The 22,072-nt window shown below is 32.0% G+C and overlaps 1 protein-coding gene across 1 annotated transcript in view; it reads right to left on the bottom strand.

Moving 5' to 3' along the window:
- The window catches only part of LOC126778413 (uncharacterized), a 104,319-nt gene that overhangs the window by 15,040 nt on the left and 67,207 nt on the right, over positions 1 to 22,072 (bottom strand). The window contains exons 3-4 of the mRNA XM_050501912.1: positions 16,118 to 17,401; positions 15,587 to 15,696 (exon numbers count right to left, since the gene is read on the bottom strand). Of these exons, the coding sequence (XP_050357869.1) occupies positions 15,587 to 15,696; positions 16,118 to 17,401 (1,394 nt within the window). The remainder of the gene's footprint in view (positions 1 to 15,586; positions 15,697 to 16,117; positions 17,402 to 22,072) is intronic.

Below are 22,072 nucleotides of genomic sequence, written 5' to 3'. Positions count from 1 at the left end.
TTGGCTTTCATGGAATATTAAAATCTAAGTTTTGTTTATCTCTACTCCTTCGCTTAGAATTATATTAACATTATATATTATAATATGTAATTTATTTATAAGTAACATATATGAAGTAACAATAAAAATCAGAATAAGTGCCTTACTATTCGAAACAAAATGAAAGATATAACTGGTTTTATTTACCGAAGTGTGATAAATAAGATATCTCCGAAACAAAGTTGTTCAAAATGTAACAATGACATCAAAAGTGGACGGGCGAGATTATCAAATTATACGTATGCTTCGTTTGAATCGACGTTGCTTTAGTTCAGGCGAGTCGCTCGTATGTCAGTATTTTATAACCTACGTTTGTATTAAGCGCGATTGTTTCTAGAAACTTCTAGAATGTTGTTTTTTATGATTTACTGGAGTAATTCATGTATATGGGAATGAACTTGTATATAAAATATTAAAGTTAAATTGTAAGATACATAAATGTTTTTTCTTTAAACTTTCTGCAAGAAACAGACGTCAAAATGTTACATTGTGCACTTATAAATGGCATCAGTGTCAACTATTTGTCCATTACCGAAACCGAACCGAAACAGCCTGTGAATGTCCCACTGCTGGGCTAAAGGCCTCCTCTCCTCATTTTGAGGAGAAGGTTTGGAGCGTATTCCACCACGCTGCTCCAATGCGGGTTGGTGGAATACACATGTGGCAGAATTTCAGTGAAATTAGACACATGCAGGTTTCCTCACGATGTTTTCCTTCACCGTAAAGCACGAGATGAATTATAATCACAAATTTGAAAAATTTGTCCATTACAAGAATGTGAAATTCACGCTTACCACGTCAATAGCCAAAATTTAAAGCGAAACTGCGAAACTGCGAAGCGTAACTTATACAATATTTTTTAAATGTTATTGTAATGTATACTTTATTCAATTTGGTTATTACACGTACTTGTGAATCAAATTGAAACCAATACTGATTCCAACGTCAAGATATTCATTACTCTTTTATATATCCCCTGAAGTCCACCTATCAATATATAATTACAACTATCGACTGCTTCGTTGGTCTAGTGGCTTGATGTAAGGCCGCAGACCCAGAGGAGGAGAGTTCCGGAATCTGGAAGTTGGAAGTGTGTTCACTCCCGTGCCTCGGAAAGCTCGTAAAACCGTTAGTCCTGCGCCTGAACTCTTTCCGGTCGTGTCGGATTGCCGTCCCATCGGATTATGAGAGTTAGGGAATAGAGAGCGCACCCGTGTTTGCGCACACACTTGTGCACTATAATATCTCCTGCGTAGTTCTAATCTCTCTTGAGATTGGCGGCCGTGGCCGAAATCCATCTGGAGGACATTATTACAACTGTATATGTCTAATTACAGTTTCTGGACGTAAGCAATTTAATTCCTTTCCAACTTTGCAGCCATTGTGAAAGTGATAGCTGCTTTCAAAATGATGGACGTAGTCAAAGTGATGGTTGATATCGAAGTGACAGCAGTTGTCAAAATGACAGCACTTATCAAAGAGACGGCCGATGTCAAAGTGAGAGCGGAATCACAGTGTAAACATATATATAGTGGACCACAATAGCAATTATTTTCTTTAGTCATAAATTTCAACCATTAGGGTCAAATCGAACCTAGTTATTATAGTATATACAATATAACAAACAGTTAAATCTGGTTCAAACCAGTTATTGTCGAGTTCAAATATCGAATATTTTATATATAATATTGACAGTCTAACAGCTGTTTTTAAAACAATAACGGTTTCCCACGGCTGAATCAGCCAGGATATGATGAATCATCCTTAACCTTTCCTATTGACCACAGGTGACAATGAAAATTGGGAAGCAATGACTGTGTCCGATTACTGTTTAAAATCAATTGGATATGAAATCATGTACATAAGTATTCTATGTACTTTAATAACACTTCTTTTAATAGTCATACTCGTGCATATAAAACCTCTTTTCGTCTTTGTTTTGAGTCGAAATGGCCAGTGGTTAGAAAATGTAAATCTTTACCAAAGATTACGAATCGTTGTCCTAGTTACCGATGAATATAAGCACGTTCTTACTTGTATGTAAAACCGTAAGGAAACCTTTCTGTTGCGAATGAGAATCTGTTAAATAAGATTCTTCTTAAAACGAGAGGCTTAAAGCCCAGCAGTACGATCTTTATGGATTACTGTATTTTTGCATAAAAGTGAGTTTAAAAAAATGTAACTAGTATATCGTTCAATGTTATATTTTATTATTTTTTATTATTATTTCGATTTCATATACGTTAGCTTATTAAGATATGGACAGCATCGTATCGTTGTATTATCGAAACATGACGAGTTTTCAATATATGACAATAGTAGAGAAAGTAAGAGTATTTAATTTGTATTAGAATTTATAACATACAAATATTATTATATGTATGTATATAAGTTATAATAAAATAACAATAATAACGCTTCGTTAATTATCATTCACATCACGAGTATTGAACGAGGCACAGTGCGCAAACAATTATAGCTTGGTGACTCCGGTTTGCCCATTGTCATTGTCACACTCTTTAGGCTCACCGACCACTGATGACAGCTACGCTTTTTCTCTCTTTCTCTCATGATTAATTTGAAGTTTGAAGGAGGAAGACGGATCATTTTCTTCCTAAGTAACATGTATAGTTAAAGCCGTTTCAACAATAATATATTTTTCATTTCAATATTCCTGTGCGTAAACTTACTACTTTTAGTCTCCAAACGAATATTAAATTAAAAAAAAATCGGTTTGAATTTGAATTAAGTTAAGACAGAACAAAAAGGGCGTAAAAGTCTTTATTAATATATGCGAAAGTAACTCTTTCTGTCTGTTACGCGTTCGCAGCTAAACCGCTGAAACGATTTTGATGACTCTTGGTATGAATCCAGCTTGAATTCCAAGAAAGGGCATGCACTACTTGTACCTAACACCTGCCCCCTTAACTTAAGAAAAGTAGTATAATATATAGCTATGACGTATATTTTGTATCAGCCTTAAGTTTTCTGTCACACCAAACAATCGGCTTCACGATTTGTCTGACATATCGAAATCAAAACAATTCTCAAACGAATAAATTCCACTCAATTTATATATGTATCTGATGAGTGGGTGGTACCATATATATACAAATAGTACAATTATTATTATTATTATTATATATATATATATATATATATATATAATAGTACAATTATTATTATATATATATATATATATATATATATATATATATATATATATATATATATATATATCGCTTTGTTCAATGATGAGGAAAGATAACTTTAACTATGAACAAGGCGGGAGAATACAATACGTAAATATTGACTAGTGCCCCGCCCGCGGCCTCCACTCTAACTACAAACATCAACTTGTTTGTCATATGACTACTGTTAGTATTGCATTTGATATTTTTCAAAATATTTATAAATATAAAGTATCCATATAAAAGATACGAGATTAATTTCATGCGTGTATTTTACAATCCAAAATGAATACATTTGGAGAAAATAAAACCACCTTTAAAAGAACCAGAACATTATCCAAAACCCACCATTTGAACAAGATTGTCGCAAAACCGAATGCACCTTAGATTGCGAAGGAATGCTATGAACTGGCAGCGTCAAATGTCATATTAGCATAACTGTCAGATTGACAACACTTATTAAAAGGGTCACTTTATCAAAGGTTTACAAGAAAAACCATATAAATAAAAACCTTCTAATTTACAGAAGGTATCAACTAAATCTTAAGACTCAATAACTATGGTAAATACCCCACTTACATAACAATAGGAACTGTACCAGATACGCTAACGATCACCCATCTAAAGATCGATCGTGATACATTGCTTAACCGTGATCGATAGATGCGCGGGCGCAGCATCGAGCATTATAGAGTAACAGTAACACGCCTACGTGGAAGCCTTTATTACGGATGTTTGAAAAAGCGGCCAAGAGAGAGTTGGTCAGATTAATAAATAAAAAAAAACATAGCGTGATGCTAAATCATATGAAGATTTTTGTATGTTATATCTTAATTAGTGCTATCGCGCAAATATCTGGCACACTAAATATCCAAGAGCAACTCTTTGCTCTAAAGCGAAAACTTCGCACTTTTTTGGTTAGACGTAACCCCCTTTGCTTAGGAATCAAGGAACACAATTCTAGGTTGTATTAAATATCTTTTATCTCTACTAATAATTTTAATGCAGAAGTACATATGTCTGTCTGTTACGTTTTCACGGCTAACTCTGAACCGAATTTGATAAAATTTGGTCTCAAGTTATAAGTCATTTACTGGTGGTAGGGGCTTTGTGCAAGCTCGTCTGGGTATGTACCACCCTCATCAGATATTCTACCGCAAAACATCAGTACTTGGTATTCCGGTTCCGGTTTGAAGGGTGAGTGTAACTACAGGCACAAGATACATAACATCTTAGTTCCCAAGGCTGGTGGCGTATTAGCGATGTAAGCGATGGTTAAATTTTCTTACAATGCCAATGTCTTTGGGCGTTGGTGACCACTTACCATCAGGTGGCCCATATGCTCGTCCGTCTACCTATTTTATATATAAAAAAGCTACTTGTATATATATACAGCTAGGGACATAGGCTACTTTTGTATATCTATCACTTCCCCGCCCACCATAATATGCGAGCGAAAGTAGTTTATTATAATGGGCCTCGGAAAATTTTATTTGAAACCTAAGTATTAAAACATGGCAAGCACCAATGAATTTTTATGTGCTTGATTTGTATTCATAAATCATCTCATGATCGGCAGTGAAAACCATCATGAGGAAACCTGCATATGTCTAATCTGTCTGTGTCACTGAAATTCTACCACATATGTATCAACCCGCATTGGCGCAGCGTGTTGAAATAAGCTACAAACCTTCTCCGCAAAGAAGAGGAGGCCTAAGCCCAGCAGTGGGACATTAAGAAGAACAATCAGTGGGACATTAAGACTGTTCTTTTTTTTCGTAACAGGGTCCTGTGTTTGTCTTTTCTTTTGGCATGTAATCCATGAAAATAATTCCTTCACTTTCCCAGGAATTTGTCGAATGATTTATCGAAATTTCTTCATAGGTCGTTTCATCAAGAGATGCAAATAAGAGATATATAAATAAAAAATAAACTGTCAACAATTATGAAAATTCTACGTAAAAGTAGTTTAGTTAAGTAACTTCCGACTCAAAGATATAAACGCATTACCCTCGTTTGCGTAGCAGTCGTGTAACAGAATACGAAAACACTTAAAGCTGTCAAAAGTATGTTTATTTGTGTGTCGCCCACGCGGAGCGATATAAAAAGATACGTTATATTAAGTCTACGAAGTTATAAGAATACGACGTAAAGTGTTGTATCCCAATATGGTTAAATTTTATTCATTTTAGGGTTCCATTCCTAGGAGTTGAATATATGTATCTCATATCAATCTCAGATTAAATAAACCTCAAATATGGGTATTGGTCAATGAAGGATTATATATAATCACTTCATATTATAAAACAGTATCCCCGCCGCTTCGTTTTATATATAGAATAGGAAGGCGGACGAGCATATGGGCCACCTGATGGTAAGTGGCCACCAACGCCCATAGACATTGGCATTGTAAGAAATGTTAACCATCGCTTACATCACCAATGCGCCACCAACCTTGGGAACTAAGATGTTATGTCCCTTGTGCCTGTTATTACACTGGCTCACTCACCCTTCAAACCGAAACACAACAATACCAAGTACTGCTGTTTTGCGGTAGAATATCTGATGAATGGGTACCTACCCAGACGAGCTTGCGCAAAGCTTTACCACCAGTATGTCTATCTAAACGCGATAAACTCAAAAACTAACGGATTTTCATACGGGTTTCACCAACGACCGGAGTGATTTGTGATGAAAGCTCAGACTTATAATGTAATTTGTAATATGTCTATCTGAACGAACGCTATGTCATATCTTAATCCTATGACCTATCCTGGAATATGAGACGCATTATTCTGTTGCTAAACGTAAAAACTACATCAGACCAGAAACTTCAGAGATTTAATAATTGTAAGAAATAAAGCCAAATTTTGGTAAGGAACCTTCAATCCGCCAGTTCGACTCGACTTGCTCTGTTTTATTGTCAATATTATTAGTCTATGAAATGAAATGGATTACATACAGACGTTAAATATTCAGAGATCGTGTCTCCATTTATACAACTTGTATTTGTATATAAAAACTTTTTGTTAGATAACTTTTTTCATGTTATAATAAAATTTAAATATAAATCATTTTATGTTGGTACAAGTGAATAGATAAAGTTTCCTGAATTCTATTTTTAAACGTAGAACATTTTAAGATGAAAATATAAATTTTATTTTACAAATGCATATTCAATAAGAACTTCTGAGCGCTGAACTTTGACTGACGGCTTAAGATACAAATGTTGTTTAGGAGATGGTAAGTAAAACAATACTTTGTCTTTTTCTTTCGAATGTCAAATCAAAGAAGAAAGAAAGAACAACATCAGTGTTTAACAAAACACCGTTTTACAATTTTTATAAGAACGTTAGAAATAATTTCTAATAACTCAGTATGTAAGTACCGCCCATTTATAACATATTCTACATTCAAATAACAATACTGTATTATTACGGTTTGAAGGCTGAGTTAAATTAATAAAAAACACAAAGAACATAAATTATTAATAAGGAAAAAAATAATACTATAATATTTAGGTTTATCGTATTATTATAAAACCATACATTCATCGCTAGAAGATTTAATTAAATTAGTATTTATTGATTTTTGTTCAGGCCATAAATATGCAGGGTGTACATACATACTGGCCCGTACTAGTGCCCTACGCTTTGTGCAGGCTCGATTGGGTAGGTACCACCCACCCACTCATCAGATATTCTACCGAAACAGCAGTACTTGGTACTGTTGTGCTCCGGTTTGATGGGTGAATATTGGTAATTAACTAGTTCTACGTACTATGTATCACGTTTGACCCAAAATGTGAACCGATTCTTGTAAAATGGCATGTTTGTATTTTTATTATTCATAATATAACATTTTATGTTAGAAATATTATTTATAAATGGTAACATCAAATAAACTAATCATCTATTATTGACATGTGTCCTCTATAGTATGATTTGTTTTATCTGTGTATTTTTTTAAATAATGTCGTTCGTTACGTTCTACAGAGGAATTACGTTCTTTAATTATAAATAATGTTTAGTAAATAGAAAAAAGATTCAAATCCGTTATCACTTGTTGGCCAATTACATGTAGTATATACTTTTTGCAGTCACCTCTCACTCCTATTACATACAGATTATAAAAACTGGTACTATCCAACTATCATCCCTTTTAGGCCGTGACGTCCCGTTAGGAGACGACAAACAACCTACAAAACAAAAAAGAGTCGAATTAACTTTATTCCTTTAGAATTAAAGACTAAATTCCTTTAAAACCATTATCCCAGTCTATAATGAGACCAGTTTTAGAAGACTAGATAGATCCAAAGTTTTCAAATCAATTATATGGTGTCTGAATGTAATAAAATTGTAATGAATCTGTCCATATAATGTATACATTTGGGTAAGGCTTTGATAATGAGTTCAGCGTTCTCTGTCCAGCTGTGAGTTTGTGTTATCTATCCCTATTGGGACAATTAAGTAAAAGAAATTGTTTTTTTCTGCCAATCATATCTCAGTACGCAAGTTAGGACGTTAGTAGCTTCATATCCAGCCGTGAATATAATCTAAATCAATTAAATTTAAATTGATTGTAACTTCCGGTTCGAAATACACTTTTTATCAGTTGTTACTCTTTTTACTTAAATTGCACATATATGTTATAAACTTATCTTAGAAGACATCATTTTTTTATATACAATAACCTGGATACAATATATTATCCTAGAAATTACAATCCCAAGATATAAATACAGGCGTATTGCCATTTAAAAAAAACTTAACATCAAAGTGTCTTGTTAAGGAATATAGGTTTAAGAGTGGACGTCTATTCAAAATGGTCGTATGTTACACAAGTCAACTTGTCAAGATATATTATGATGCAGTTTTCTATATGCTGTTTAAGGACTGATGATCATATATAGTGAGATATGTCGCTTATTTTTATTAATTGTATACCGCTTTATATAAAGAACTACATTCATCAGCTTGAGCAAACAAAGGGAAAAGACAATCTATCGCCACAAGACACTCTGATACCACAGAGTTTATTTCCTGTGTTTCTCAATAGAATCTATAATGCGAATCGGTAGACTTACATTTAATGTAATTGTTACAAGAGCTTAAAGTATTATTTTTTTTTTGTTTAATTTTGAGGGCAGCGTTGATTGTTTATTATATAAATTACATAGATAATTCGGTAATATGTTTACTAGGATATAATAATAACACACGAGGGCAGTGACAACATTTTCTCTGAAAAAAAAAATATATAAATTATCAATAGTAGTAACACAGCGATGTGGCAAAAGGCGTTCGCGTTTCGATTGGTCGGCTCTTTGACAGTAGCAAGAGTGACATTAGAAGCGAGCCAATCAGAACGGTGATACTAATTAGTTAATATGATTTTGTTTTGTTCATTTTTCAATTATACTATAATAAATGTTTCCTCGGCTAGCTAAATTGTTAATGTAAAATTATATTATACATTAAAAAAACTTCTATTAATATAAATCATTATTAACTCATGTTTTCTCTTTGACTTTGGGTGTTAATTTTAAAACTTGAATAAACTAAAAATAAAAAAATATTCATTAAATAAAATAACGTATTTAAATAAAACAATATTCATATATTCAATTAATATTATATATTAATAATTAAACCTATAATAGGAAGTTAAAATTTTGAGTCGTTCTTCGCCGTTGAAAGGCATTTGTGCAGAAATTTCGTTTCCCAAGATAATTGGCTGGAGAACATCAAACGTACAGATAACAAACATCGTTTATTCGCCTCGTCTTTGGATTTATCTTTATATCACTTAACGGTTTATTTATTTATTATTTTTACTAGAACAACCAACAGTTGACACAACATCACAAAAAAAATATTTAGAAAATTTTATGGGTTGGTGGTACCTACCCAGACGGGCTTGCACAAAGCCCTACCACCAAGTAAATATTCAGCTTGAAGAGGTTTAGAGTTTACTCACGATGCTGCTTCAATGCAGATTGGTTGATACACATATGTCAGAAATTCATCCGACATAAGCATTGCAGGTGTTGCAGGTGAATTGCAAACACAAGTAGCATTCAAAAACAAGGGTTTGAAACTGCAATATTGAGAAAAGATTGGTGTTTTGACCACCATTTCGGCTCGTCCACAATTTATTTATAAGTTAAATTTGTCCTTATCTTACGTAGCATATATTGTTGAAGTGCGCAAGCAACGAATATATTCGTCATAAAGAAACAGTGAAAAATACATTTATAAGACTTAACACCATGTTATATCGCCTTCACAAGCCAACATAACTCGGGACCAAATCAAACCACATCAAAATACTTCATTCCACATAGAATTACTTATTAATTGTCAAATATTAGTAAAAGCAAATTTATTTGAATAAATCTTATAATACGTCAATAGCGCAATGGTTTTCGGACTAGCGATGTAAGAGTCGTAGTTTCGATCCTGTCCCCGTATTGTCGTACCCACTAACACAAGCTATACGCTTAATTGGAGATGTAATTAGCAGTATTAGTAATATCCATAAAAAATGAGCATTGTTAATATCCTTTTGAAGTAATTGTCAAATTAGAAACTACCACCGGTTCCGAAAATACCCTGACCAGAGAAGATCCGACGAAAGGAACTCTACAGCCTTATAAATTCATAAAATATTTATATATTAAAAAAAGAAAAGCTTTGATATTTATTTGGCATTTATTATTAGACATTTCTTAATCGTCTGCTGCCGTGGTTGTCGTGCGCTGATGCTCATTAACAATGACATACCGCTAATGGTGACAGGTTTGACGGCTTTGAAGTTATTTCCGAATTGCTGTATAGACCTCAGAACAAAATACATCGAAATGGCATCAGAGGATACTTGTCTGTGAAGTAATTATAAATAATGAGCCGATAAGGTCCAGTAATCTAAATCTAATATTGCGGATTCGAACTCCGATAAAATCTACTGATTTTATATGTATGTCCTCGGCTGTGAAGGATAATATCGTGAGGAAACCTGCATATATCGAATGTCATTCTGAAGTATGAGTGTCCACCATACTGAATAGGAGCAGCACGGTGGAACAAGCTACTCTTGACATGAAAGTTCTTAGGCAAGCTCTAGGATATTTACAATGTAACTGACCACTATTTAATAAACGGTTCTTGATATTGCAAACATATGTATATATATTATATATCCACACATATGAACTTTAATTCACAATAAGAATACATATACCCACTCATCAGATATTCTACCGCAAAACAGCAGTACTTGATATTGTTGTGTCCGGTTTAAAGGGTGAGTGAGCCAGTGTAATTACAGGCACAAGGGACATAACATCTTAGTTCCCAAGGTTGGTGGCGCATTGGTGATGTAAGTTAACATTTCTTACAATGCCAATGTCTATGAGCGTTGGTGACCACTTACCATCAGGTGGCCCATATGCTCGTCCGCCTTCCTATCCTATAAAAAAAAAGAAAAAAGATATATATAGCTAATGAGTTAAAATCTATTCAATCAGGTAAAACATTATTAATTATATATATATTAACCCGTCAAACAAGGTGAGCGATTCCTTGACATTATTAATTTTTTAGGCATTTTGAAATGTTGCTTAACTATATATAAAAGGCGACCCTTGAATTCAAACGCCATTGCCAATAGAACATAACTATATTGATTTCATGATGTCACTTCCAGCTTGCTGTAATATATAAGGTAGACCCGCAATCTTTATAATTGCTTTAATTAAACAGGTTTCAATTTCGTCATATTTCGTTTACGTAAGTTCATTTACTTTATGAAAAGGAATTTTAAATTTATTTGTGTTTATTAAATACTAGCGGCCCGAACCCGATTTCGTCCGTGTTGAACAATTATCATCTTAGTAGATATTTTATAGGGAAATTTTTGATACCTTGGGTTACATTATTGCAATTCACATAGAATTATTTTTTTTTAAATTAAAATACAGCCTACGTTACTCGCTGATAATGAAGCTTTCTGTAGGTGGAGTTTTTTTTTAATCGGTTTAGTAGTTTATTTGTTTATCTATTACAAACACACATACAAAAAATCAAATGTTCTCATTATAATATCAGTATAGATAAAACATATTATATTTGTAATTCATCTCGTGTTTGTTGATGAAGGAAAACATTGAAATGCCTTTGTCTGATGACACTCTGCCAAATGTGCATCCATTAACCCGCTTTAGAACAAGCTGCGTGAATAAAATAAAACGCATTTTTATAAAATAACTATTTAAATTTAGTTGAACATAGATTTCGCTCTTTCAGTCATTATTGATTTGACATTAGAAAGAAGAAAGCAGCATTGTTTAACTAATCACTCGCTAAGCAACATTTGTACGTCAGACCGTAAAGGTTTAAAAAAGGAATTCCTAAAATTTCAAGTATTTATACTGTTCCCCTTGTTCAACCGTTAGTGTCAAGTGAAGCGATTTCTAATTAGTGACGACAGGCCGGTGACAAATAGGTTTACCATGTTAAGGATACGCGTTAAAAAATATTGGAATTTATAAAATATGTATTATCTGTGCATGATCAAAATTTATTTACTTTGATGATGATTTTCGACAATTTTTTTATGTTTGTATTAATATGTAAATATTTCAGGATTTTGTTTTCTAAATAATGACATAAAAACTTTAACTAAATGAATTTATTTTTGGTTCAATTAGTGAGATTGTATTTGCTTTTCTTTTTTTTAAATTAGTTACAAAAAACTGGAAATCGTTTTAAAATATAACTCAAACTTAAAGAATTTTATGAAATAACATTTAGAAATGGTTAAGATAAATTAAAAAAATATATTAAGATCAAATTGAGGAATGAGAATATAGATGTTTATTTTAAACAGTATTATGGTAACCTGAACAGCAACGACAGGTGACAAATGACATTTGACAGCACTTTAACTTTTTTGTTTCGTTTCGTCCAACAGTTGGCGAAGGAAAAATTACTATACTCTGTGAGTTTATCTAATAACTTAAGAATTTTAATAATTAAATAAGGTAAAATAAATTAAAACAAATATCTGACTGCAAAGGCCTCCCAAGGGGAAAACTTTGCGCTTATTCCAACGTGCAGCTCAAATGCGGAATTAGTGATAAAAATCTTTAATAACATAAGACAAATTACGTATATGATAACTTTGTGATATTACATTCCGGATTTGCATTTTCGATATTCAATTAAATTATATATTCACTTGGCGTTACCGGCTCTCTTAATCAATTTAATATTTCTGTTTCCTCTAAACAACATTAATTGCGAAGTGGTGTCGAAAATTTTTGTCATTAGTAAAAACTACAACTTTATATTGCGATAAGATTTTTTAAGTTCCTTGAACTCTAATATCATGTAGAAGATATTATAAGAAATATTTAAATCATTAAACAGCATTAGGTAATTCATTAGAATACCAGATACCAATAATAGGTAAATACGAAAAATGTCAAAAAGAACTAAGCATAAAAAGCACGCTTTATCCTTGAACAGATTTCTTCGGGTTGCCTTCAGTATTCAGCAAGAGTTTGGGTAAATAAAGTATAAATATACGGTAGAGGTTTGATCCCTGATCTGGGACCGAATTCTACAAGTCTATAACGATTACGTAACGTTCCCGATTCATTTCCGATCAAACTTTGACTTTTTATATTTAATCGAATCGGAACCAAACCGCCATGATGGTTAACATATAGCGTTATGTCAAAACCAAACTTAATTGTTAACATTTATGCCAATAGTCGATAATTAGATTATAGAATAAGAAAACGAATAAACGGCAACGATTACGCTTCGATTCGATTGTCGTAAAGTGACAATTTGTTAGTAGAATTAGCCCCCAGAACAGAACCACTCACGTCCCGTGGAAATGCACAATTTTAGAGAAGCACGTCCAATTGGAGGAAAAATGATTGAGGTACACGAATAAGAGATAGGACGAGAACACGTGTTGGGGGAATTGATCGGTATAAAAAGTAACCAATATCCTTAGGGTTCACGCTTGCTTCGTACCAAATTTCATCAAAATCTGTTCAGTGGATTATCCGTGAAAGGGAAACAAATTTATTTTCGCATTTATAATATTATAATATTAATTATGAACATTTATTCAGTAGTAAAACTCGTAATAATGACCATTAGCCCCGCAACACAAATAAAATAATTTAAAAGAGTTAAAACCACATCAAAACTGTTACGTAAGGTGTGGGTATAAATATAAAATGCAACGGATAACGTGAATTGGAACGGAGCTAATGTTTCAAAGCGTTTCGAAGCGGAAATGAATGTAAAATAAACAAAACCCAATCGTATTAAAATGAATACACCAAAAGCAATTCATTGCATGATGATAGAAGAAAAACTGACTGTATTTTGTTTAAACTATTAAAAAAATCGTTACATTTGTTAAATAAGGACGTTTGTGGCCTTTTCATATAAGCAATGTTAACTTTAAATTTCGACGAATAGGAGGCGTATCGTTCTGTCGTTGGCAATGTTATAGCATCTTTCCTCTAAAAAAAATAAACCAATCCATTTTTTTTAATTGCTTCTTAATTTGGAATATTTGATAAAAATATATACAGCCATTTGAAAACCATTGTTTTTCAAATTCGAATTAATCATTTTATTGTTATTTAAATATGTTTAGTTTATAACATTATATTATTAACAAGATATTAATGAATAAGAAATATTATTTTATATAAAACTGTATTACAAGATAAAAAACATAAAGCACGGATACGTTGCTTAATTTACTTAAAGTTTTTCTCATATCAGTATAATCTACATCTTGAAACGGTATTATTTTTACAAATAGTACCTAGTACGTATGTATATCGAAATTTGTATTAATATTATTTAAATGGAATTTGTACACATCAGTAGAGTTAAGATTAGTTACAGACCATAGTTTTCAAATCGCTATATTTTTTATTTAATAATTCATGTATATAATAAGAAAATAACTATATTATAATTATACTTTACAATTAGTGTAATTTAATTTTATTCCGATCGACCATTTACAATTTATTTATGATAGTATTTTTACCAAATGTTAATTCCACAATTAACAAAATGATAATTTAAGATATTCAGAAGTAATAGAATGATCGAACTCCTAAAAGATTTTGGCACATCAAAAGTTGCTAGAGATATAAACTTTCAAATACAGATAAACGAAAATATCTGCAATGCGGAATCTCTCGTGCGGCAATAAGCTCGCCTTATGTAGTTTTATCTGTTGCGTGATAAATTTAATTTTAGTAAGGGTTTTTTTATAAATTGAATTTTTATGAAATGAAGCTCTAAAATATTTTTCGTTGTTAACATATTTTTTTGGCATCGTTTAAATGAAAAATATGTAAAATCTTCAGCTAAAATCCACATATTCTACCCATTGAACCATGACAGATTGTAATAACACTATAGTAAAATTAATTCGAATATAACGTTAATGTAAAAACTAATCTTATAATGCGCCAAAAGATCAGTATTCTATATGAACAAACACGAAAGTTATCGTTAATGCAGAAAAAGGACGTAAAGTGTCAAAAAGTGTTATACGACATTGACCATAATAATCATAACATTTCAAGAAAACATGCATCAAAATAGTATATCACCAAGTCGGTTGTCAACAATACACGGGTGGGTAATTGAGTTCTTACAGAATAGCACGGCATGTATTACTTCCCATAATGAGTCATCAAATTAGTCATACAATAATAATTCTAGTAAGAATTGTACGTTTATTTGACCTTGAACTTAAAACAGAGGACAAATAAAAAAAAACTCCCATAGCCGTTCGAAATAAAGTTCAAAGAACTTTATTTAAAGTTAATGTGAAACACAGTTTATAAACTTTTATGATATTACAATAACAGTTAGTTCTGTTATTTACGTTTATTTATTATTTCATTAAAATAAAACGGTTTTTTATGCCTACAATTAGTATATCTTTGCCTTCGATTTAAAGAATCCATCTTCAAAATTAAAAAAATATATTGCAGCACTATGTTAGACGAAGTTCGTATTATCATTACTTTGAAAGTTAGTGATTTGAGAAAGTGTCGTAAATAATAAGTGCGTGCCTAAATAATCATAAGAAAGTCGCAAACGCTTAAATCTTGATTGGTTTATAATCGTACAATGATGTTAATTAATAAAGCTTTTATATATCATCCGTATTACTTTCATCTTTTGACATTTTGCTATTTATCCTGGAAAAAGAACATTCTAGAAATACACTATGACATTGTTAAGTTAATATGATTATGAATTCTAAAAATAATGTTTTATTCATTAAAGCCTCACCTCAACGACTTGCCTCAGGTCTTCAACGTAAACGTTTTCAGTTTGGACTATTTCAGCGCAGACACGTTCCAATTGAGACAATCCTGGCATTTCTTCGAAAGCATTTTGTCCTGGTAAAAATAGAAATTTTATTTATTTTCATATCAAAATTACATAAACTTAACCAAAAGATAAATTTGAAAATAATATTTTAATTGACATTGATTACAGTTTGGAGACTGTCAATGGGTAATCATTTACTTGGTGATAGGGCATTGTGTAAGCCCGTCTGGGTAGGTACCACCCACTCATCTAATATTCTACCGCTAAACAGCAACACATTATGTATTATTATAGTATTGTTGCGTTCCGATTCGAAGGGTGAGTTAGCCAGCGTAACTATCACTTTCTAACATTTCACAATCATGTCCTACAAGTGAATTTCGAGTGTGTGCTTACAGTATAGCTCTATACAGCTTTGATCAGCATACGTATGTCAGGATTTAAAGAAAATAATATTGTGTAGCTTTGTAACAGAATAGTTTTACTTACTCGGTATTTCACTTCGACTTTCTTCCGATACACTATTTTTCAACATGCCAACATTGTTTACGAAATTACTGCTTCCATTGGCAGACGCCACATCGACATCGCTATGATCATCCAAGCTTTCGATTGACGCTAAATAAGCAGAATTTACTCCACCCTTATTTTGAACACCACTGCTTGAAGTTGAACTTGACGAGGCTATAGAGCTCATTGATAATGGTCTAGTTACTTCAATTGGCGGATTCAATCTAATTACTTCTTTCTCTTGTATCATTTTAAGGTTCCCAGTGGACGCTACTGCTTCAGGATAAGGTCCGGTTTTCAATAGTTTATTTGGAGAACCTTCATTCTTTGTACCGAAATCTTTTCTGTGCAAACTGTTCGTTCCATTGGCGACAGTTTTAGGGTACTTAACAGGAGAAACTTCGGGTGTTGAAGTTTTTATTTCAGGTTTTAACGGTGAGTTATCTTTTGATGATACTTTTGTATCGAATTCCCTATCGTTTGAAGATATAGAGAGTTCGATAGATTGATCGATGAATGGTAGAGAAAGAGACTCGAAAGCTGTTTTATTAGGGTTAGGAACGTCGTAAATCGCAGGTCTATTATTCATGGGGACATCGTACGTTGTTGGTTCATCATTTATTTTAAATTCTGGCTTTATAAGTGGAATTGTTTTAGCTGGCGATTCATTACTTGTAGTTTTTATTCCAACTGGTTGATCATAAATTTCAATAGATGGTAATATTTCAACACCGGAATGCGATATTTTAGACGTAGCCCCCACTAAAGGTATATTACATCGTCTGGTTGATGATCTTCCAACGGTAATTGTTTTCTTTTGATATTTCAATGAAGTCGTTTCAGCCGCACTTGTTATCATACGTTTGACGTTTGGCGAGAGATTTTCAAACGTTGTATCTTGTTTTGTTTCTTTAAAAGTTCTTTGCACTTGATCTTTATTTGTATCAGTTATAAGATCGCGTTTAGTTTCATTAGCACCATTATTATCACTTTTAGTTCGTAACGTGTAAAGAGAACTTTTGTTTATCGCTGCAATTGGTAGTTTAATGCTGCCAGCTAGTCTAGAAGGATCTTTCGGTGGGCTCGCAAGTAATACGCTTTCTTTTTCCTCTGTCATGGTGTCTTGGTTATCTTGTACTGGTGGATCGTTTCTGGCATCTTTGGCAGTTTCGAGACGATTTGCTTCTGGTCTCAAACTCTTCGATGGTTCCAGGAGAGAGTCGTATATACCGATGAGTGTAGGTGTAAGATCGGTTGTGCTACCTGTAAAAGAAATAAATGTTATTATTACAATAGTTTCTTACGAACCATATTAAAGTAAAATATTTTTAATATTTTTTCTAATTTTAAATTTCGAATACAATCTTAAAAATGGTTATATAAGAAAACAAAATGAATACGTTGAAAATAAATTATACTTCAATCAAATGACAAGAAAGGTGAGACCAAGATTTTCGATTACGTAGGAGGCTTATCAACTTGCCTCTTTACCCTTTAAATGTCATTTATTTATATTTACCCTAGTTACCATTTAAGGAAGATTTTCTTGGGCGTAGGTTGTATTAATTCAATATAAACATTTATTGATTTGATAATAATAATAATTTAATCTCTAAGAAACGTGACATAATTATATATCTCATAATATTTTATTAATTAAATACGAGATTATATAAATATTAAACATAACAAACAACAATTATGTAATTATTCAATATTATATAATATATAAGAAGTATATATTTAAAGACAGATGCAGTGTTTATATCATGATATCGTAGTTTGGTTCATCTGCGACACAATTATAGTCACTTCAATGTAATACACAAGACATTCGAGAAGACATTCTTAGCCAAAAATCTTAGCAAATATATCTATGTAAATCAAAAAAATATATATACAGAAAATTATTTATTGTACAAATTGATGAAGAAATTGTTGTTGTGAACAAATAGACACTACTATCCTAATGTATTATAGTATTAATGCGAAAATGCGTTTATTTGTGTGACTTTCACACACACTATAACGAATAATATAATCGACGTAATTGTTTGCATAGAGCTGATAGTATCCACCGAAAACGAACCAAAACGATGCCGTGAGTTAAATCTACAAAAACAAAACACTACCTTCTAAAACATTAATAACAACGCCTACTTGACTACAATACATACAAGGCTATAAATAGATTATCGTGACTTTACGTTTGAACACAAAAAGCGTTGATTTTTATCGCTACGATGTCAGGATTATGTCATTCCCGACGAGTATTTTACAAAGAAGCTTTTAGTTAAGAAATTGAATCCTGTTGAACGTTGACGCAACGGAACGATAACATAATATTTTGAGTTAATATTTACCGTTAAAATATTTAAGGATTTGCTGCTATTTTTTATTTAGGTGATGAATAGATAAACAATTCTGTGTCTCCTTCTTTTGAATGTCAAATCAATGATGACAGAAAGAGAGGAGTCAGTGTTTCACAAAATAACGTTTATAAGTAAAACCGTTGATGTTTTTACAGGCTTTTATTCAACTTTTAACTGAAATCTTTCAGTTGAATGTTAACACGCAACCGACTGTCCTGAAAACTAGTATTCTAAATTTATGTATAACTTATATAATTATTCAATCATAAAATGTAGTACAATGTTGTTATAGACAAATACAAAATATTTACAAAATACCATTCGTTACATAATTAATTTCTTTGTCAGAAAAATGGCACAGATTATTAAGTTACATACTTATAATACTACAAAAGTAATATAGAATTACTTTTATGGGTACTGCAGGTAATTCATTCTTCATTAAAATTGAAATTACTGTAAAGTTTTTTTTAAACAAAAAAATACACAGCGAATAGTTTGCGCCTGTTTTTTTTAATCTGTGAAAAAAACTTGATATCGTATTTATACCTCACTGTTCTATGTCAAATTTAAATTCATTTTCAATGGTTATCCTCGTTGGCCCATCACTTCTATCCTAATCGAATTTGTTTAGGCACTTAACAATGGTAATAGGATTTTTATGGCTCCTTAAGTGCGTGTTCGATGCCCGGATACAGATGAGTTCCGTATCGCCTTAAATTACTTTTATTGCATTTTATTTTGGTACTATATAGTAAATTCCTCATCATTTAAAAATATATAAAAAAAATATATCTTTGCTTTCCATATAACAAAGAAAACTATCAATTACTAATTAGTCTATGTATTACACATTACGAAATTGTAATTCGGGTGTAAGACATCTTGCACACCGGATAAGGACGATTGTCGAGGGCAGAGTTCAAGACTAATGTAGCGTCAGCAAAAAACATTATTCTTTCTTATATTTTGTATTTTTTAAATCCTTTAAAATAACATTAAAGAACAGTGCTTAGAATATGCAAAAATATGATTAATCTGGGGTAAGACTAACCGATAGGCGATGGCTGTTTTTTTTTTTTTAAATACAGTATTTTTTTTAATATCGGTCGTCTTGGTAAGATGCTAGCTATTATATATTGATATTTAATAATGAAAATAATAATGTGAAAACACCTAAATTACCTTTACCTATAAAATTGAATTATTTTTTTATGTATACGTTCATACGAATCTAATAAACGGAATGAATATTTGAAGAAATACTTGATTAGAAATGTTTTAATTTTAATTAAATACTTATTTATATATTTAAGACCCATAGTGAACTTTTAAGGTCTGTTCTTTTTAAGTAAATTCATTAAGAGAATATTTAAATATCTTCAGATGCTAACGCTACACTAAGTAGAACGAAACAATTAATTTAAAGGAATTGAACTTATTTTTTATAATACAAAAATCCTCAACAACACAACAGTATCACATAGTACAGGTTGTAAACTTAAATATTTTGGAATATTTTGTCTTATTATGCAATAAAGTAAACAAATTGATGGTGTGTAGATCGGACTATTCCCGGACTTAAAGAATCAGACACTTTTTTTTTTTTATAGAATAGGAAGGCGGACGAGCATATGGGCCACCTGATGGCAAGTGGTCACCAAACGCCCTTAGACATTGGCATTGTAAGAAATGTCAACCATCGCTTACATAGCCAATGCGCCACCAACCTTGGGAACTAAGATTTTATGTCCCTTGTGCCTGTAATTACACTGGCTCACTCATTCTTCAAACCGGAACACAACAATAACAAGTACTGCTGTTTTGCGGTAGAATATCTGATGAGTGGGTGGTACCTACCCGGACGAGCTTGCACAAAGCTCTACCACCAGTAATACCACTTTGATATTTATAGCCAATATCCAGCATTTAGAGTGCAAAAATATTATTTTTGGCTTGGTGGGGCTCTCGTAATTCAAAATATCAGGATCAATATGTAATATATACAACCTTATTAGAAATGTATAATTTTGAGTTACTGATCACATCTTTCGCAGATCTTTGTCCGCCGAATTAAAAAAAAAAACATTACTGTATCTCCACGGGTGTGCTGTACGTGCCTTTGATGCATCTTTTTCTAAATTTTGGTTAACGTTTTTTTTTTCTTTTTTGTGACCGCATGATTTATTGCCAGCCTGTATTTCAATCTAAGTGTAAAGATTATTGTTGACAACACGATATTCATTACAAATCCATGTTTCCATTTGAGTCTACGACGTCGACTTATTGAATGACTCAGAAATTGCTACTTGTCTTACTTAATGGAGTGCTATTAGTATTAAAAAACAGCCCGTTTTAAACACGTGTTCCGTACTCCCAAAAACATATTTACATAATCGAATTTGATTGGACAAAAAATGACCAGAACAGGATTACCCAAATAAGCGAATTAGACGACGACATACTTAGAATTATATACATTGGTATTTGCTTTTAAAATATGCTTTCAAATTTTCTTTACTAATAATGTAATTACTAGTAATAATAGAAATGTAAAGTAATTAAGTAAGTCTTTAAAAATGTCCCACTGCTGAACTATTCCTCCTCTCCCTTTTGAGAATGTTTGAAGTTCTTTCCACCACGCTGCTCTAATGCGGCTTGGTGGATACACATGTGGCACGACGACAATCGAGAACGAGATGAATCATAAACACGATTGCTCTTAATTAGCAATGCACTTGCAATTGTTTTCGAAAAGGTTTTATAGGTCGATATTTTCTTTTAATCTAGGGCGCCGAATTCGCTCGAAACGAATCATGTCAATGTGTACATATGTGACGGCGCCTGTAGAATTATAGACGATGCTAATATAACTACTGTGACCTATTTGTTATTATGATCTGGTATTCGTACAACAGCACAGTGTATTTCAAACGGACGTACAGCAAATCATATCATTTGTTCTGCGGATGGACCTCAATTTTCTGTCTGCGAATACTCATTATTTCTATGTCTAATTTTAAATTATTTGCCAGCCAAAAAAAAAAAACAAAATAACCCTATTTGTATATTTTTAACTGGCAATGATTTTTAATAGTAGTTCGTTTAACTCCTAACCGGCTTCGTTAGAGGTTAATAAAAAAATAACGATTTTCTATATAGCCAGGATCTAGTCAATTGAACACATTACAATAAATATTGAGTTTTTTTATGTGATTTATTTGTGCCTATAATTTATCTGGAGCTCAGTTGAGCAAAACATCGTGAGGGAACCTGTATTAGGGATGTACTCTCCTGTAAAGGTTTAAGGTTTTTTTATTTACTTCATATTATATTGTAAAGATGTGTGCATGTAAAAACTTTAATTTTCTATTTTGCTCATGTTTCGTTTTTATTTAGCTTTTCTTTTAGTAGCAAGTAATAGTCATTGTGTTGTAATTAGCATGTAGCATTTACTTTTTAATGATTTTACATTAACTGTCGATGTATTATAATTTTATGCATCTAAGAATGACCAATGCAAAAATTGCTAGCAAACCTAATAAATTAATAAAATAAATTT

The sequence above is a fragment of the Nymphalis io genome, chromosome 26, assembly GCF_905147045.1.
Source record: "Nymphalis io chromosome 26, ilAglIoxx1.1, whole genome shotgun sequence".
NCBI lineage: Eukaryota > Metazoa > Arthropoda > Insecta > Lepidoptera > Nymphalidae > Nymphalis > Nymphalis io.
This window is presented reverse-complemented; position numbering and strand designations above follow the sequence as displayed.